A 20,972-nucleotide genomic window follows, 5' to 3' on the forward strand; every position below is an offset into this window, starting at 1 on the left:
TGGGGAACCCTGATGTAGACCAACAAGAGTTTCGACCACAACTGCCAGGAAAATTGTTCGGGATGCACCCACAAATACCATCAGCTGAAATTCAGGACTCTCTGAAAACTAGCGGTGTGGTTGTTTCAAGATGCACAATAAGGAGGCACGTGAAGAAAAATGGGCTGCATGGTCGAGTTGCCAGAAGAAAGCCATTACTACGCAAATGCCACAAAGTATCTTGCCTACAATACGCCAAACAGCACAGAGAAAAACCTCAAAACTTCTGGAACAAGGTAATTTGGAGTGATGAGACTAAAATTGAACTTTTTGGCCACAACCATAAACGTTACATTTGGAGAGAGGTCAACAAGGCCTATGATGAAAGGAACACCATTCCTACAGTAAAGCACAGAGGTGGATTGCTGATGTTTTGGGGATGTGTGAGCTACAAAGGCACAGGAAACTTGGTAAAAGTTGAAGGAAAGATGAATACAGCACGTTATCAACAAATACTGGAGGCAAATTTGCACTCATCAGCCTGGAAGCTGGGCATGGGACGTACTTGGACGTTCCAACATGACAACGATCCAAAACACAAGGCCAAGTCGACCTGTCATTGGCTACAGCAGAACAAAGTGAAGGTTCTGGAGTGGCCATCTCAGTCTCCTGACCTCAATATCATTGAGCCACTCTGGGGAGATCTCAAGCGCGCAGTTCATGCAAGACAGCCAAAGAATTTACAGGAACTGGAGGCTTTTTGAAAAGAAGAATGGGCAGCCTTACCATCTGAGAAAATAAAGAACCTCATCCACAACTACCACAAAAGACTTCAAGCTGTCATTGATGTTAGAGGGGGCAATACACGGTATTAAGAACGGGGGTATGCAAACTTTTGATCAGGGTCATTTGGATGTTTTTGGTTGTCATTAAGATTTAAAAAGAGAAAACACAGTAGTTTGACAATAAATGGCTTCACCCAACCAATAACCATGAGTGGAGAAAAAGTTTTTTTGTTATCATTCAAACAAGGCCAAGAAAGGAAAAATTCTGCCGGGGTATGTAAACTTTTGAGCACAACTGTGTGCATATATATATATATATATATATATATATATATATATATATATATATATATATATATATATATATATATGTATGTATGTATGGGAGGAGCAGGAGGTTTGTGAAATGAAGCTTTAATCAGTAGATAGTGAGGTCAGAGAAAGGTGCATTGCTTCCGTTTTGTTTTTACCTGTAGTGTTAAGGACCCGGAGGTACAAAGGACCTTGAAAACTTTTATTAAAGGAAATATAAATAATTATAATTCCTGTTATTAGTATATTAATATATATAATAATTTACTCCAAGTTTGACTATAACTTCAAATGAGTACAATAAAATTAATTAAATGCACACTATATATTATGTAAAAATCTATAAGAATGCATTGAAATGTGGGCTAATCATATGGCTCTTTCCAGGAACCTCCTAAGGCAACAGATGGGACTTATCTTGTAAAGCCAGGAAACAAAGGAGGAGAAATTCCTTCAGACCGGCCAGATGGGAAAGAACCGGCTGAGGTAAATGTATAGTCAGTGGCATTGCCATTGCACCAGGGCTCTACGGCCTATGGGGACATAAAGGCTACATAAAAGCACTGCTGTAAATGGCATTTGATAGTTGGGAACCAGGGCAAAGCTATGAGGTTGACCCAGGCCTTCAGGGACGTCCTTGAAACTTGACTCTATCATAGGTCATAGTCCTTTCCAGGACCTGGAAAGCGGAGGAGGGGGACTGTGGAATAGAGCAGAAAAAGAGAATCCTACTGCTTGTCTACATGGCAGATGCTAGGAACGTCGTAACAGGGCCCTTTAGTACTTAGCTATACCTCTAGAATTCCAACCGAATGTGCACTTGGTATAACTTGTCTGTTATCTACAATTTGTAGATTTACTATCATATTTTTACCAAAAGTGCAAGAATTCTACATACGGTAAATTATCTTTAAAAAGTATTTACAGTACACCTTGACCTGCATAAAATAAGCCATGATACAGATATATATATATATATATATATATATATATATAGGAGCAGAGATGTTAGATATGCTGCTGATGAAGATGTCGGGTTTTATACATTCTAGGAGATGCAACAAAAGTTTAATGATATCATCAAGCAAAACCGACAAGAGCAAAAAGCCCTGGAAGAAAAGTACAAAGTAAAGGTATATTCTGTCTGTACCACTGTCACCTTATAATAAAAAAGAATTGTGTATCTCGTATGGTCTGAGAGATAAGAGAAGGACATGCGGATGCAACCCCCTAAATGTATGGGCCCCTAGAAATAGAGTTCATGGAAACCCATAACTCCCACGATATACCGGTGTATGATTTTATGTTTTTACCTTTTAAGAATATATAAAGTTTTTTTTATAATATTCTCAAAATTCCTTGCTGATGTGACAAAAAGTGCATTAGTCCATGGTAATGTCAAATTACATGGCCGCGTTGTCCAGTGGTTGCCTTGAGATGTTGCATATTGTCAATTAAACATCTTACAGCCAATGGACAACTGAGCCACTTTACATAGATCATCGTCACTATGGTCTATATGTTGTCGTATAGGGGGGAGCGGGGAATCTTGACAGTAATTATGTTAGACTTTTTAATAGCTTTTTAATGCTCACATTAGAGACAGAACTTGAAGCTTGTGGGCCCCCTCAAATCTCCAACATGACCCCAAATATCAGAAGTCTTTAATAGTATCAGTATTTTTATATGAGACAAAGGGACCTTTTGGGCTCCAGAAGGTTCCAGGGTCCGAATGTGACTGTAGCCCCTGCACCCACTATAATTCTTTCCCTGGCTGACATATCTGTTTTTAATAAATTAGCTTAATAAAGCTTATTGTAATTCCCTTGGGAATGTATGAATAAATTTAAAACTGGATGTCACCATTGCCCTTGTCCCTACGCAGCCCATTGACGGCAGAATAGGAGCACCCAGTTGTCAATTCATTTATACGTTACCTGGGGAATTACAGAAGAATGACGCAAAGCAGAATGATAAGAAAAGATGCTCATGCAATATTATTTAATAGGGAAGCATAATAGTATCTAAGGAGAAAAAATCCTCCATGATATGTAATATTGTTTTCTATTTTTAGGGTGGATTAAGATTTGAAATTAATGATATCACAGAAGAAATTCAGATTGATGGTCCCCATAGAGAGAATGAAGAGGTCAGAGCAACCTTATTACTATAAACCTGGGGTTTTCATACTTTAGTTTATGCAACTGTGGAGCATTGCTTTATATTTTCTTATGTAAGGTGGGATGCAACATAGTGCTCCCTGGTCACATTCATTCTTTAAAGGAGTTGTCTTAGCACTAGAGGCCATGTCACTATACAAGTTGGTGCACTGCTCAACCCCTCTCTATGACCCAGAACTGAGGGCCAAAATAGCTGCTTCCGCTCTAGGAAACCCTGCACATCTGTGCATTACATGACAGTCCAATTATCCTCTGTAGTGGCCATGAATGTCTACCCATGATTGCCATGGGTTTATCATCAAGCAGACACTGGACTCTGAAGCAGTAGAAACTTGTTCTGTGGAGTGATGGAATCATGCTTCTCTATCTGGCCATCTGATGGATGAGTCTGGGTTTAGGGAATGCCAGGAGAAAGTTACCAGCCTGACTGCATTTTGCAACTGTAAAGTTTGGTGCACAAGGAATGATGCTATGGGAATGTTTTTTTTGGGTTGGCGTAGGCCATAGTAAGGTCCATAAAGACATGTTTGGGGGAGTTTGATATGGAACAACATGACTGACTGCACAGAGCCCTGACATCAATCCCATTGAACACCTTTGGCAAGCTAATTGCTTGCAAAGGGAGGGCCAACTTCATATTAATGCCTTTGGATTTAGTATGGGATGCCATAATAACTCCTATAAGTGTAATGTATAGGGGTCCCAATATTTTTTTCCATATAGTGTACAAACATAGTACTGTTATTTGCTTCAGTAGCTACAATTCTCTCATGATAAAGGAAATGTTGGATATTACTTTACAGGAAAATGATCCTCTGAATGACACGTTAACCTTTGATCATGGAGAAAAATTAGAAGGCACCAACTGGCGCGAGATTTATGTGGATCAAGGTCAGGACATGTAACTTGTAACCCTTCATTTAAAAGGGTTGTCCATTACTTTGATTTTGATTTGGCCTATCTCTGAGATAGGTAGTCAGTAACAGATCAGGTGCAACACCATCCCCACACCCGAACAGCTGTTCTTTGTGCCACCGGATGTTAGCAGTTGTGAAGCAGAGTAGTACAGCTCCGTCAAGCATGTAGTGGCCACAGCCGGGTACTGAAGCTCCACTCCATATTTATGCAAATAGGTGCAGATGTGTGATACCCAGCAGCTGCCACTACACAGTTAATGGAGCTGTACTGTACAGCTCTGCAACTGATCACATCTGACCGCCACCGGAACTGTGAACTATTGATGGATGAGGGTGCTGGGTGTTGGGTGTTGGACGCCCACTGATCTGATATCGATGACATATCCTAAGGTTAGGTCATCAATATAAAAGTAGTGGATAACCCTTTAATAAAAATACACTGCATGGTCTAAAACCTAAGTTCTCCATCTCTGGTGTGTGTACCCAAGAGAGTACATGCTATGTCCTAGGCGGTGCTTGTTTACTCTCCTTATGCTGCTCACAATGTATGATTATTGTCTTAGGGGCAAGTTACAGATTTCATTCAAAAACATTAGTATTGAAATGTGGAACAACAGATAAGGTGTGCTCAATTAGTGCTGGTGGATACGGCACCTGAAACTTTTTTTAGGCCAGAGAGTCGTTATGCCGTATAAGATTACAGTTTAATAATAGTAGTAGGTAATCCTGGTAAAAGATATTGAAGGAATGATTGACAAGCTTTGCCAACCGCACTCATATCACGAGTACTTTATCATTAAAGAGGAAGGAGACATTTTTTCTACTTAAAGCATGGACATATTTACTGGATACTCTTTATACTTCAAATGTGCAGTATTGGGACAGAGAAGTATGTTATGATATTCATACAAACTGCAGTATCAGCCCAATCATGATAGGAGGACAGCAACCGTCTCTCCTCACTAACAATATCTTTTACCAGGATTACCTACTGCTATTGAACTGTAATCTTATACATCATAACGACTCTCTTGCCTAGAAGAAGTTTCAGGTGCCGTATCCACCAGCGCTAATTGAGCACACCTTATCCGTTTTTTTCAGTTTTTTGTCTACAGCAACGTGTGGTAGTTCCCAGTACAATTTAGTAGTGGGGGATGATTTTTTATTTTATATAGGAACGATCATACAAACCAAGTGTCAGTGCTACTGGTTTTTAATTTTATAGTATTGAAATATCTCTGCTTTTTACAACATTTTTTTAAAAAGGCTTTTCACTGGATTGTGGAAAATAGCTATAAGGATTCATATCTATTTATCCTCCTAGTTATTGGAGGTGCAGAGGAATCAGCTGCACCCAACCTTGGTGGCTAAGGCCCCCTGACATATAAGAGATGTACAGGTTAGAAACACTTTATTCCATAGCAGATGTAACCATCTTATGCCTCATTACAGGAGATGGAAACCTAGTGAATAACCGAAAACACTGGACCTCCAAAGAACCTAACACACTGCTTGGTAATCTACGAGGAGTTAGCATGCCATCTGAGTGTAATACTATGGGTGACACCATGTGGGATGGAGATTTCTGCCCCTCAGCAATGGCAGGTAAAAGGTTAATGTGTAACATCTTATAAAATCTTACTAAGCTGTTTTTTTTACATATTACACTTTACGATATATAACTATATCCAAATCCTTATAAAATGCCATGATTGCAAGTGCCACCTGCTTGAAAATAATGTTGTCACTATCATTTTCAGGTTTCACTGAAACTAACTTTTCACTATTTTCTTCCTTTTTTTAAAAAAAAAAAGGGTCATAAACCCTGCAAAATGCATTTATTTTTTTACCTGTTTCTAAAAAAAATCCTCCTTCCCCTTTCCAAGTTAGCTTTTCCAGAAATCCTAGGCAGAGGCGGTAATTTCTTCCAATCAGAAAATTATAAAATTGTATTATCTGTTATTTAAATGGAATATTCACTATATTCGTTATACAATTTGTTCTGTTGATACAGTGGCACTTGAAAGTTTGTGAACCCTTTTCAAATTTTTACATTTTTGCTTAAATTTTACCTAAAACTATATCAGTTTTTCACAGAAGTTCTAAAAGTAGATAAAGAGAACCAAATAAAACAACGGCGGCAAACATATTTGACTTTACGATTTTTAGATAAGAAAAATGATCCAACAAAACCTGTTTGAGTGGTAGAAGTTTCTGAACTTTTAGAAGATAACTTGAAACTAGTCTGGTGTTTTCAACCAATGGGATGAGAATCAGATGTGAGTTGGTGACCTGTTTTCATTAAAGAGCAGGGATCTTTTGAAAACCTTAGAAGAAAAATCATTGATACTCATCAGGTTAGAGAAGGTTACAAAACCATCTCACCAGAGCTTGTATTCTACCAATCCACAATCAGACATATTGTGTACAAATGGAGAAAATTCAAGACTACTATTACTCTCCCTCGGAGTGGTGGACTAACAAAGATGATAACTTCAAGAGCAAGGCATATAATAGCCCATAAAGTCACAAAGGAACCCAAGGGAACATCTATGCAACTACAGGCCTCTCTCTCATATTAGCTAATGTTCATGAGTCCACCATCAGAACATGGATAATAATGGCATTCATAACAGGATTGGAAAGAACAATAAAGAACATTGCTAGCCATCAGCATATAACCCAGACAAGCCAGAAGGTTATTGGAATAATGTTTTGTCGATGAATGAGACCAAAATAGCTTTTTTGTTTAATTATGTTTGAGGAAAGAAAAATACTTTATTACAGCATAAAAACTTCATACCATCTGTGAAACACAGTGGTTGTAATCATGGTTTGAGCCAGTTTAGCTGAATTGGGGCCAGTACGACTTGCTGTCATTGATGGAGCAAGACTTCCGAATTTTTTCAACAAATTTTAAAGAAAAATGTCAGGATATCTGACCATGATCTGAATGTCAAGAGAATGTGGGTCATACAGCAAGACAATGATACAAGACACACAAGTTGTTCTACAAAAGAATGGTTAAAGGAGAGCGAAGTTAATGTTTTGGAATGGCCAAGTCAAATCTTAATCCTATAGAAATGACGTGGAAGGACCTGAAGTGAGCAGTTCACGGGAGAAAACCCATCAACATAGCAGGGTTGAAGCTGTTTTGTAGGGAGGAATGGGCTAAAATTTCTCCAATCCAATGTGCAAGACTATTCAACAATTACCGGAAATGTTTAGATGCAATTATTACTGCACAAGGGGATCACACCAGACACTAAAAGAAAATGTTCACATACTTTTGTCATTCACAAACATGTGATTTTAGATCATTTTCTTGAATAAAAAATTACAACGTTTAATATTTTTTACTCATTTGTTTTGTTTGGTTCTCTTTATTTTTAGGACTTGTGTGAAAATTTGATGTCATTTTAGGTTACATTTATGTAGAAATATGGAAAATTCTGAAGGGTTCACAAATTTTCAAGCACCTCGGTATTTTCTGAAATTATTTCCTAGCTTTTGGTGCCAGTTATTTTGCTATATAAATCAACGTTTTTCTCACCCTATTACATGTTTTACTTCAATAAAGAAGATCATCTCTCAGAAAACAGGAAGCACTGGAGACATGAGGCACCACAAACCCTGATGAGAGCCTTGGAGGCAGCAGATATGGATGACTCCATTGCACCCGTAGAAATTATTCAGGGTACACATTTGTGTGTTTTAATCTTTGTCATACTAGAAAAATGCTAACAACGTGCCAATAAAACTTTGATCATCTCCTCATATCGGTACTTTTGTGCCTTTAAAAGGGTTGACCACTTTATCTTTTTTTTTTAACAAATTTGTTGGAGACATGGTTTTGTAGCACTTATTAATAGTGTTGAGCCACCCCCGTAGTGTTCGGGTTCGGTTCGGTTCGTCGAACACCGGGATGTTCGAGGAACTGTTCGTCGAACTGTTCGTCGAACACCTTAGAACACCGTCGAACACCGTTAAAACCAATGGCAGGCAAACAAAAACACATAGAAACACATAGAAAACACCTGCAAAGGTGTCCAAAAGCTGACAAACTGCTCAGAAGACACTCTCTTTAAAAAAGCCGGCCGGCAAATTCAGCAGCGGCATACACCGGTACCCGACAATTTAGTCAAGAAGGAATAGAGCATCACACATAGATTAGATAGATAGAAACATGTCAGTCACACATATAAGAAGCACAGTGACAGTGTTGGTTACTGCACTTGTCATTTAGTGTAAAGGATTTATTAAAAAAATATTAGTGTTTTCATGCACCGTCTCTTTAAAAAAGCCGGCCGGCAATTCAGCATCTGTACCCGACAATTTAGAACAGAAAGAATAGAGCTTCACACATAGATTAGATAGATAGAAACATGTCAGTCACATATATAATAAGTACAGTGAGAGTGTTGCTTACTGTACTTGTCATTTAGTGTAAAGGATTTATTTAAAAAAATAATAGTGTTTTCATGCACTGTCTCTTTAAAAAAGCCGGCCGGCAATTCAGCAGCGGTACCCGACAATTTAGAACAGAAAGATAGAGCATCACACATAGATTAGATAGATAGAAACATGTCAGTCACATATATATGAAGTACAGTGATAGTGTTGGTTACTGTACTTGTCATTTAGTATTAAAATAAAGGATTTATTATTAAAAAAATTGGCGTGGGGTTCCCCTTAATTTTAGGCTCTAGCGGAGGTTAAGCAGACGGCTGGGGCAGATGTTTGAAGCCTGGGAAGGGGGTAATACCCACGGAACTTCCCAGGCTACTAATATCAGCCCCCAGCTGAATACATAGCCTTTACTAGCTATTAAAATGGGGGACCCCCCCAAAAAAATGACGTGGGGTCCCCCCTAATTTAATAGCTAGCAAAGGCTAGGCAGACAGCTGGGGGCTGATATTAATAGCCCAGGAAGGGAGCCATGAATATTGGCCCCCTCCCAGGCTAGAAACACCAGCCGTCAGCCGCCCCAGAAATGGCGCATTCATAGGATGCGCCAATTCTGGCACTTAGCCTCGCTCTTCCACGCTGCCCTGGTGCGGTGGCAGGGGGTAATAGGGTTGGGGTTGATGTCAGCTTATAATGCCAGCTGACATCAAGCCCAGGTTAGTAATGGAGAGGCGTCTATAAGACACCCCCATTACTAACCCCATAGTCAAAGTTAAAAAAAACACAAACACCCAGAATAAAGTCCTTTAATTGAAATAAAGACACAATTCTTTATTGTTCTAAATTAAACCATACTTACCATCACGCCCATTCCAGCTGAAGCCAACGATCTCCTGTAATAAAAGAAAAATAATAAAGCAACCTCATCCTTACCTTTCCATGGTTCCCACGACAGCTCCAGCTCTGCTACATCGAGATGACAGGCTGGACCGCAGCAGAACGCTGCCATCCAGCCTCTCATCCCGCAGACACTGAGAAGCGCAGGCTTGCTTGCGCTGCTCAGCGTCTCTCTGTGACGACATCCAGATGAGCCGAGTTCATGTCCAATGAACTCGGCTCACCTCATGCACGTCACTGACAGCGTGGGAAAATTCTCACGCTGAAGCGCTGATTGCAGGAGAATTTTCCCACGCTGTCAGTGACGTGCAGGAGGTGAGCTGAGTTCATTGGACATGAGCTCACCTCATGCACATCACTGACAGCGTGGGAGTATTCTCCTGCACTCAGCACTTCAGCGTGAGAATTTTCCCACGCTGTCAGTGACGTGCATGAGGTGAGCCGAGTTCATTGGACATGACCTCGGCTCATCTGGATGCCGTCACAGCGAGACAGTGAGGAGCGCAAGCATGCCTGCGCTTCTCAGTGTCTGCGGGATGACAGGCTGGATGGCAGCGTTCTGCTGCGGTCCAGCCAGTCATCTCGATGTAGCAGAGCTGAAGCTGTCGTGGGAACCATGGAAAGGTAAGGATGAGGTTGGTTTATTATTTTTCTTTTATTGCAGGAGATCGTTGGCTTCAGCTGGAATGGGTGTGATGGTAAGTATGGTTTAATTTAGAACAATAAAGAATTGTGTCTTTATTTCAATTAAAGGACTTTATTCTGGGTGTTGTGTTTTTTTTAAATACTTTACTAGAAATTCATGGCGGTCATGTCTAATACTGGCGTGACCCCATGAATTTTGGGCTTGGGGCCAGCTGATAATACCAAGCTGGCCCTAACCCCTTTATTACCCAGTGAGCCACCGCACCAGGGCCCTGGATGAGTTGGGTACAGCGCCAGAAGATGGCGCTTCTATGAACGCGCCATTTTCCGGGGTGGCTGCGGACTGCAATTTGTAGCGGGGGGGGGGCCCAGAAAGCTTGGGCCTCCCTGCGCTGCAGATTCCAGCCCCCAGCTGCCTAGTTGTACCTGGCTGGACACAAAAATAGGGCGAAGCCCCACGTACTTTTTTTTTAATTATTTCATGAAATTCATGAAATAATTAAGAAAAAAAGGGCTTCCCTATATTGTTGTGTCCGGCCAGGTACAAATAGGCAGCTGGTGGTTGGGGGCAGCCCGTTCCTGCCTGCTGTACCTGGCTGGACACAAATATAGTGCGAAGCCCCACTTCAATTTTTTTTAATTATTTCATGAAATTCATGAAATAATTAAGAAAAAAAGGGCTTCCCTATATTGTTGTGTCCGGCCAGGTACAAATAGGCAGCTGGTGGTTGGGGGCAGCCCGTTCCTGCCTGCTGTACCTGGCTGGACACAAATATAGTGCGAAGCCCCACTTCAATTTTTTTTAATTATTTCATGAAATTCATGAAATAATTAAGAAAAAAAGGGCTTCCCTATATTGTTGTGTCCGGCCAGGTACAAATAGGCAGCTGGTGGATGGGGGCAGCCCGTTCCTGCCTGCTGTACCTGGCTGGACACAAATATAGTGCGAAGCCCCACTTCAATTTTTTTAAATTATTTCAGGAAATTCATGAAATAATTTAAAAAAAATTGACGTGGGGCTTCGCACTATATTTGTGTCCAGCCAGGTACAGCAGGCAGGAACAGGCTGCCCCCAACCACCAGCTGCCTATTTGTACCTGGCCGGACACAACAATATAGGGAAGCCCTTTTTTTCTTAATTATTTCATGAAATAATTTAAAGAAAATTGACGTGGGGCTTCGCCCTGTTTTTGTGTCCAGCCAGGTACAACTAGGCAGCTGGGGGCTGGAATCCGCAGCGCAGGGAGGCCCAAGCTTTCTGGGCCACCCCCGCTGCAAATTGCAGTCCGCAGCCACCCCGGAAAATGGCGCGTTCATAGAAGCGCCATCTTCTGGCGCTGTACCCAACTCATCCAGGGCCCTGATGCGGTGGCTCACTGGGTAATAAAGGGGTTAGGGCCAGCTTGGCATTATCAGCTGGCCCTAAGCCCGAAATTCATGGGGTCACGCCAATATTAGACATGACCACCATGAATTTCTAGTAAAGTATTTAAAAAAAACACAACACCCAGAAAAAAGTCCTTTAATTGAAATAAACACACAATTCTTTATTGTTCTAAATTAAACCATACTTACCATCACGCCCATTCCAGCTGAAGCCAACGATCTCCTGAAATAAAAGAAAAATAATAAAGCAACATCATCCTTACCTTTCCATGGTTCCCATGACAGCTTCAGCTCTGCTACATCGAGATGACAGGCTGGACCGCAGCAGAACGCTGCCATCCAGTCTGTCATCCCGCAGACACTGAGAAGCGCAGGCTTGCTTGCGCTCTGCAGTGTCTCTCTGTGAGGGCATCCAGATGAGCCGAGTTAATGTCCAATGAACTCGGCTCACCTCATGCACGTCACTGACAGCGTGGGAAAATTCTCCTGCACTCAGCGCTTCAGCGTGGGAGAATTCTCACACTGAAGCGCTGAGTGCAGGAGAATTTTCCCACGCTGTCAGTGACGTGCATGAGGTGAGCCGAGTTCATTGGACATGACCTCGGCTCATCTGGATGTCGTCACAGAGAGACGCTGAGCAGCGCAAGCAAGCCTGCGCTTCTCAGTGTCTGCGGGATGAGAGGCTGAATGGCAGCGTTCTGCTGCGGTCCAGCCTGTCATCTCGATGTAGCAGAGCTGAAGCTGTCGTGGGAACCATGGAAAGGTAAGGATGAGGTTGCTTTATTATTTTTCTTTTATTGCAGGAGATCGTTGGCTTCAGCTGGAATGGGCGTGACGGTAAGTATGGTTTAATTTAGAACAATAAAGGATTGTGTCTTTATTTCAATTAAAGGACTTTATTCTGGGTGTTTGTGTTTTTTTTAACTTTGACTATGGGGTTAGTAATGGGGGTGTCTTATAGACGCCTCTCCATTACTAACCTGGGCTTGATGTCAGCTGGCATTATAAGCTGACATCAACCCCAACCCTATTACCCCCTGCCACCGCACCAGGGCAGCGTGGAAGAGCGAGGCTAAGTGCCAGAATTGGCGCATCCTATGAATGCGCCATTTCTGGGGCGGCTGACGGCTGGTGTTTCTAGCCTGGGAGGGGGCCAATATTCATGGCTCCCTTCCTGGGCTATTAATATCAGCCCCCAGCTGTCTGCCTAGCCTTTGCTAGCTATTAAATTAGGGGGGACCCCACGTCATTTTTTTTGGGGGGGTCCCCCATTTTAATAGCTAGTAAAGGCTAGGTATTCAGCTGGGGGCTGATATTAGTAGCCTGGGAAGCTCCGTGGGTATTACCCCCTTCCCAGGCTTCAAACATCTGCCCCAGCTGTCTGCTTAACCTCCGCTAGAGCCTAAAATTAAGGGGAACCCCACGCCAATTTTTTTAATAATAAATCCTTTATTTTAATACTAAATGACAAGTACAGTAACCAACACTATCACTGTACTTCATATATATGTGACTGACATGTTTCTATCTATCTAATCTATGTGTGAAGCTCTATTCTGTCTGTTATAAATTGTCGGGTACCGCTGCTGAATTGCCGGCCGGCTTTTTTAAAGAGACAGTGCATGAAAACACTATTATTTTTTTTGATAAATCCTTTACGCTAAATGACAAGTACAGTAAGCAACACTTTCACTGTACTTCGTATATATGTGACTGACATGTTTCTATCTATCTAATCTATGTGTGAAGCTCTATTCTTTCGGTTCTAAATTGTCGGGTACAGGTGTATGCCGCTGCTGAATTGCCGGCTTTTCATGTTTCACTGTTGGCACTGTTCCCATCGATTTGGGCAATCACTAATGCCACAACCACCATGGCTGTGGCATTACAGTGAGTGGCAGACAATCCCTGCATGATTGGTGCTCTAAATAGCGCCAGACATGCAGGACAAGCTTTTGGTGCACGAACAGTTATCGAACATAACCTCGAACAGCCGAATTTTTTGCAAATCGTTCGGGTTCGTCGAACAACTCGAACACCGCCCAAAACAGCTCGAATTTGAGATTGGCGAACAGTTCTAGTCGAACAACGCTCATCTCTACTTATTAATAGACAAGTATTACAGGTTCTACTCCATTGTAAAGCAGTGCCCACTTGTTAGTGTCGCCTTCCTTACAGACCACACAACAATCTAGATGGCCTGTAATTGAGAAGCGAGTGACCAGACCTGTCCATCAGGCTCATTCTTCCTTTGGAAAGCTGTTTTTTTTAATTAGAGGAGGCTAATGGACAGGTCTGGTCACATAGCCCTCCATCACTTGCCATTTTGAGAGCAGGATAACCCTGCAGTCTGTGAGGAAGGTGGCACAAACAAGTGGACAGTGCTTCATAAAGGAGGAGATCCTGAAATACTTGTCTATTCGTAAGTGCTACAAAATCCTGTACCAAGCACATAAAATAAAGATAAAGTGGACAGCCCCTTTAATGCTGCTAATCCTTTCTCCCCAACTTTTAATTTCTGCCAAACTCTCCTTCTCTGCCTTCCTGCAGGGCATGGTGGACATTTATAATGTGCACCTGAGCTTCCCTTGTGTGCTTTTACGGAGATGGATCTCTTGGATTTAGTTCATCACTGCCTATACGGCTTCTGTCCAAGGCCAGTTTCACAAATCCATGCAATACACAGACTGACCCCTGGTCTCCTGCCCTGAGCTAAGTGCCTCCTATGTGCCTATTGTGACCCAGGCTTGGCCTCTGTTACATGGACATGTGAAACTGGCGATTATATTATTTTATGCAATGAAAATCCACTTTGTCACTCTCTGTACCAAGATGGATCTGACTAGTTGAAGGGAGCCTGGAATCAGTTTCATGCTGCCAGAACCAGAGATATAGATTTTTCTCTGAAACTCTACACCATTTCAGGGAAAATATAATTTTTCAAAACGAGCCAGGCGCAGGAAGATGAAGGCTCTTCCCCCGTAGCTTCTACCTGTTCAGCTTGATTAACAGGTTTATATGTAAATAGGGAGAGACTCGGCAATCAAGCTAAACATAGTTTAAAAAAACAAGCAAGGCCCGGGGAGAAAAATCCGGGCGTGGGAACAGTTGTCTGCTGGACATGGATTTTAAAACCGTTAAAGGGATAATCTCAAGTTTTAAAGTTATCCACTATCCACAGGATAGGAGATACCTTGCCCCCGATCACTGGAGGACCAACCACCATGGCACCCACCAATCCTGATAACTGGGCTTTTCCCTGGCTAAATGGAGCAGAGGTTGATCATGCTCACATCTGCCCCATTCATTCTTAAAGGGGTGCTCCATAGTCCAAAGTAATTTTCCTCCTAACTTCCTATCTATTTAGTGCCATAATTTAAACTATTTTCTAATATACGGTACTTGAATTAAAAACTCCCTAACCTAACCACACTATCTAACTGCATTTCTATTTCTTTTTTTCACTTCCTTTTTGATAACGCTTCGTTTCAGAATCCCAGTGCATGCTGGGATACTCAAACGAAGCATCATCCAGGGGCAGGTAGTGTAGTTAGGGAAGGATAGGGAATTTTTAATTCAAGCATATTAGAAAATAGTTTAAATTATGGCACTAGATAGGGAGTTAGGAGGAAAATTACATTGGACTTCGGGCCACTCCTCTAATGGGAATGCCGAAGATTGACGAGTGCTGCTCTCAGTTGATCTTCAGTGCTCCTATTAGAATGAATGGAGAGGCAGTGTACCAGGACACTTCAGTGCCCCAATTCTCAGGATTGGTGGGGGCCACGGTGGTCTGACCCAACCGATTGGAAAATTATCCCCAATCCTTTGAATATGAGATAGCTTTCAAACTTGAACACCCTTTTAACTACTTTAAAAAATACAACACATGCTTTTCAGTAATTAGAGAGCCTATCAGCATTGAAATATAGGCAGCATGACATTTATTTTAAACTTTTGCATATGTACAAAGTATATCCTAAAAACTTAAAAAAATATAGTGCTTTCTGTATTTTATTACTTTACAGGGGTTTTCTGGTTTCTGAAAACCCCTATTCCCCAGCTGCAGTTTGTTTAAAAAAAAAACCCACAAACCTGTGATTTACTCACCCTTTCTGGGTCCAGCACTGAGTCTACGACACTGTTATGGTCTGCAGCACTAATGTCATGTCACGTCGACAGTGCGGCAGCCAATCAATTAGCTTGGTGGATATGAGCTTCAGCCATTGTCTGCAGCACTGATGATATGACATTAGTGTTGCAAACCATAACAGACACCAAAAGTAAACTTACCACTAGACCTGGGAAGGTGATTAAAGAAGATTGTTTAAAAAAACTGCAGCAGGGTTTTTCTGAAATAGGAAATCTCCTTTAAGCTACCACTGATAATAGTGTAAGCACAACCCACAGTGCACATACAAATATATGGTAATAAAATGAGCAATATGATGTTGTGAGTTTCATTTTTTGATATTTCATTCTTGGCACATCTGTTGTTTGTATAATTTAAATTAAGAAAATTATGATAAAAGTTACATTTAGATAACTTGTAGATCAACTTTGTGTTCTTAATCTGGCAGTAGGTAGTGTAAAATGTTCTATATAAACAAAAATAAAGGAACTGTCATGGAGAAGTGTGGAAAGGTGACTACTAAGTTTTCCAGGCTGAATCTTATGAGAAAACAAATTGCTAACATTTAATAAATAGATTCTTTAAACTATTGTGTGTGTAGATGGAACATTGAAGCAATGGCCTCCAGCCACCAAAGAACGAGAGGAAGACGTGACATCTGATGATTTGGATGAAGAACGGTTTGAGCCACGATCTGATGATGAAGACACGTAGGTGTAATAGGAGCATGATAAAAAAAAAACGGTGCCACACACAACCCTACTAATAACTGTCTCAATATGCAAGTAAAACTAGATATTGAACTTAAGGTACTTGCCATCTGTCATTTTAGTGGTAAAAAGTATTTTCCCTTTAAAACTTCAAAAGATGTTCTGCAAGTAACAATGACATGAGAGTAATGGCTCGTACTTATAAGAGAGATGGGAGTCATAGCAAAACTCAAAGTCCCCCCATTACAATACTATAATATCACCAAAGAGAACATGGCCTGTGTTGTTTTTTTTTTTTTACTACCTGGACCCTTAGTCTAAATTGTACAGCTGAGAGAACCTGTGACAGATTCTTATCCTTAATAATAATTCCATCACCTGTGCAATACCAAGGAAATACTGAAAACATGACATGTTGGGGGCCGTGAAGACTGGAGTTTGGGAAACACTGGTCTAAATCCTCACTGTTTACATGCTAATAATGTAGTGCTTTTGGAGAGGGGAGTCCGGACAGACTAATAAGGGCTACACTCCTCTTCAACAACCCCATTACATATGAGGTTTTTGTCCTTTATGTGATGTACACTGGCTTGCAAAAATATTCGCCCCCTTGGCATTTTTTGTGTTTTGCTACCTCACAACCTGGAATTTCATTGGGTTTTTTGAGGGTTTGCATCAGCCCATGTAAAGAACATGCTTACAACTGTGAACATTTGGTTTTCTTTTTATTGTAAAGCAAACAACAAATAGGACAGAATAACTGAAAACTTCAATGTGCACAACTATTCACCTCCCTAAAGTCAGTACTTTGTAGAACCTCCTTTTGCAGCAATTACAGCTGCAAGTCACTTTGGACAAGTATTTGAGCAATCTACATCTTGACACTTGGATTTTTGCCCATTCCTCAAGGCAAAACTGCTCCAGTTCCTTCAAGTTAGATGGTTTCCTCTGGTAACCAGCAATCTTCCAAGTCTGTCCACAGATTCTCAATTGGATTAAGGTCTGGGCTTTGACTAGGCCTCTCCAAAACATTTACACATTTCCCCTTAAACCACTTGAGTGTTGCTTTAGCAGTATGCTTTGGGTCATTGTCATGTTGGTATGTGAACCTCCATGCCAGTCTCAAATCACTGATAGACTGAAACAGGTTTTGCTCAAGAATATCCCTGTATTTCGCACCATACATCTTCCCCTCGACTCTGACCATTTTCTGTCCCTACTGCTGAAAAACATCCCCACAGCATGATGCTGCCACCACGTTTCACTGTGAAGATGGTGTTCTTGGGGTGATAAGATGTGTTGGTTTGACACCAAACATAGAGTTTACTTTGGTAGCCAAAAAGTTAAATTTTGGTCTCCTCTTACCACAGCATCTTCCTCCATACATTTGGGGAGTCTCCCACATGCCTTATGGCAAACTCAAAATGAGCCTAACATTTTTTGTGTGTAATTAAAGGCTTTTTTCTGCCTACTCTTCCATAAAGGCCCCCTCTATGGAGTGTACAGCTTATTGTGGTCATATGGACAGATACTCCAGTCTCTGCTTGGGAATTCTGCAGCTCCTTCAGGCTTACCTTTGGTCTCTCTACTGCCTCTCTGATTAATGCCCTCCTTGCCCAGGCTGAGAGTTTTGGTGGTCGGCTCTTTCTTGGCAGGTTTGTTGTGGTACCATGTTCTTTCTATTTTATGATAATGGAATTGATGGTGCTCCAGGGGACCATCCGAGATTAGGATATTTTTTTTTATAACCCAACCCTGACTTGTACTTCTCAACAGCTTTGTCCCTGACTTGTTTGGAGATCTCCTTGGTCTTCATGGTGTTGTTTGGTTAATGGGGTGTTGCAGCCTCTTGTGGCCTTTCAGAAAAGGTATGTATATACTGACAGACTATGTGACACTTAGATAACTCACAGGTGAACTTCCTGTCACTAAGCATGTCACTTATGAAGGTAATTGCTTGCACCAGAAATTTGTAGGGGCTTTATAGCAAAGGGGTGAATATATATGCACATGCCAATTTTTAGTTATTTTATCCCATAAATTTAATTTATGCCTATATTTTTTCTCACTTCACTATTCAGTGTTGATGCATCACACACAAATCGGATTACGAAAATATTTAGACACAAATTGTAATGTAAAAAGCCAAGGGGGTGAAAACTTTCGCAAGCCACTGTATGATGGTTACTTGTAACAAACTTCTTCAGGTCTGATTCATGTGTTGCTCTTTTTTACCCAGCACCTTTGAAGAGTCTGATGATGAACTGGAGATTATAGACATGATGGAAAAGGTACTAACGCCCAGAGATGATGACAGTGATAATAGTGAAGATGAAGATAAAAAGGAAACCGGTGACGATATGTCTGTGGAGACTACCAGTCAAAATATGCTAAGGCGACATAACATGAAAGCATCGACAGAGGACCAGACATCCGCACAGAAAGCAGAAGATATTGAGAATCCACAGGACTGCTCTACAGCTGAGAGTGTCATGGGGAATAATCATGGTGCAGGGATTGCAGTAGAGGGACAGACTGATGAGGTGACAGATGCATCAAATCCTGTCAGTAAAGGCTCCGCACAGTCTCCGATTTGTTCTGTAGAATAGATATTGCAATTATGGGGTTAACTGAAATAGTCAATGAAAAAAAATGACCAAAATGTGTGACTAAATCACAAATAATTATAAGGGTTGTGTCACAATCACAACTTCTCATCTAGCCACAGAATAGGTGAGAAGTTGCTGATAATTATAACTGGGGCTCCCATTACAGGGATCACAAGATCTGGAGTCTGGAATTCTCTGGGTGACAGGAGCAGAGGTCACACAAGCTCTTCATCAGTCCCATGGACAATGAATAGAGTATGGCACTGCCCAGGCTCGAACACTGCTCCATTCGTATAGGGGACTTATGACCTCCATTCTAATATGGGTCCAAGTGGACAATCATCAACTTATTATTCATCATGTGGATAGATGATGTATTGTGATTGTGATTGTGGCAACACACCTCCAAGAAACGTTACAAGTACAAACACTTTGGATGAGACCTCATCATGCACCTCTGGAACCCAGGATCTTTAAAAGTCATATTGTCAGGCCAGTGTATGAAAAATAACACCCTTTAATGAAGAAACTACTTTGTCCTTCTAAATGACATAAAAAAGAAAACATTTAATGGATAGTTGTTACCCACTTCTCACTCATTTTTAATAGCTACTGGTCTGCTTATTGTAATTTTGATAAAATCAGTGTTTTATCAACAGGAGATTATCACTAGAGGACTAGGTGTCTTGTGCCTCCTGGTCCAGTAACTGACAGATTCCCTATAACTGCCCAATTATGCCATCTTGCGATGTTTCCATTACCACCATTGTCATCTTTTTCTTTGATTATTCATTCTAATTCCCCCGACATCTTTGTAAGGCAGATTAGATTTTACCATGCCCACTCATTTGTCCATGCAGAAAATTATCTAGTTCCCCTCTTTCTATGGAAATAAAAATGCATGCTCCGTTGAGCTGAACATGTATGTTTATGGCGAAATATCAGGAAGCCAAATAAATGATGTTCACAGAATTATTGAATGTTACAATGTTATTTTACAGTGCCTTGAAAAATTATTCATGCTGTGAACTTTTCCACTTTTTTTAAAGTTACACCCACAAACTTAAATGTATTTTGAGATTTTATGTGATATACCAACAGAAAGTAGCAATTATTTGTCAAGTATAAAAGGAAATGATATTGTTTTCTAATTATTTTAAAAATATAAATCTGAAAATTGTGATTTGCATTTATATTCAACCTCACTATAGTCGGATACCCCTAAATAAAATCCTGAGTGACCAATTGCCTCCAGAGGTCACATAATTAGTAAATTCAGTACACCTGTATGTAATTTATTCTCTGTTTTTCTACAGGGTGGGCCATTTATATGGATACACCTAAATTAAATGGGAATGGTTGGTGATATCAACTTCCTGTTTGTGGCACATTAGTATATGGGAGGGGAAAACTTTTCCAGATGGGTGGTGACCATGGTGGCCATTTTGGATCCAACTTTATTTTTTCAATGGGAAGAGGGTCATGTGACACATCAAACTTATTGAGAATTTCATAAGAAAAACAATGGTGTGCTTGGTTTTAATGCTACTTTAATCTTTCATGAGTTTTGTACAAGTTTATAACCACTTATAAAATGTGTTCAAAGTGCTGCCCATTGTGTTGGATTGTCAATGCAACCCTCTTCTCCCACTCTTGACACACTGATAGCAACAAGGCAGAAGAAATGCTAGCACAGGCTTCCAGTATCCATTGTTTCGACACATCTCGTATCTTGATGGTATGGTGTGGTATATGGGGTACAAAGATAGTGGGGCCATTCTTCATCAATGGAAACCTCAATGCCACTGGATATCTGAAATTGCTACATGATGATGTGTTGCCCTCTTTATGCACTGAAGATGGCACATTCCCTGAGTTTTTCCAACAAGATGGTGCACCACCACATTATGGGTGTCAGGTCCGAGCATTCCTACATGAACAGTTTCCTGGAAAGTGGATTTGTTGTCGTGGGCCAGTTGAATGGCCACCAAGGTCTCCAGATCTGACCCCCTT

The 20,972-nt window shown here is 41.0% G+C and overlaps 1 protein-coding gene across 5 annotated transcripts in view; it reads left to right on the forward strand.

Moving 5' to 3' along the window:
• The window catches only part of LOC141197003 (serine/threonine-protein kinase Nek5-like), a 105,879-nt gene extending 85,550 nt beyond the window's left edge, over positions 1–20,329 (forward strand). For 4 of the 5 annotated variants that reach the window (XM_073662618.1, XM_073662620.1, XM_073662619.1 and 1 more), the window contains exons 16-23: positions 1,464–1,562; positions 2,129–2,209; positions 3,151–3,225; positions 4,060–4,147; positions 5,626–5,778; positions 7,754–7,870; positions 16,242–16,350; positions 18,590–20,329. In XM_073662618.1, the coding sequence (XP_073518719.1) occupies positions 1,464–1,562; positions 2,129–2,209; positions 3,151–3,225; positions 4,060–4,147; positions 5,626–5,778; positions 7,754–7,870; positions 16,242–16,350; positions 18,590–18,959 (1,092 nt within the window). In that variant the 3' untranslated portion in view covers positions 18,960–20,329. The remainder of the gene's footprint in view (positions 1–1,463; positions 1,563–2,128; positions 2,210–3,150; positions 3,226–4,059; positions 4,148–5,625; positions 5,779–7,753; positions 7,871–16,241; positions 16,351–18,589) is intronic. The other variant, XM_073662621.1, reaches the window with a different exon arrangement.
• The last annotated feature ends 643 nt before the right edge of the window (positions 20,330–20,972 follow it).

Source organism: Phyllobates terribilis, unplaced genomic scaffold (assembly GCF_046119375.1).
Source record: "Phyllobates terribilis strain yellow unplaced genomic scaffold, ASM4611937v1 Scaffold_2__4_contigs__length_985480577, whole genome shotgun sequence".
In the NCBI taxonomy this organism is placed as follows: domain Eukaryota; kingdom Metazoa; phylum Chordata; class Amphibia; order Anura; family Dendrobatidae; genus Phyllobates; species Phyllobates terribilis.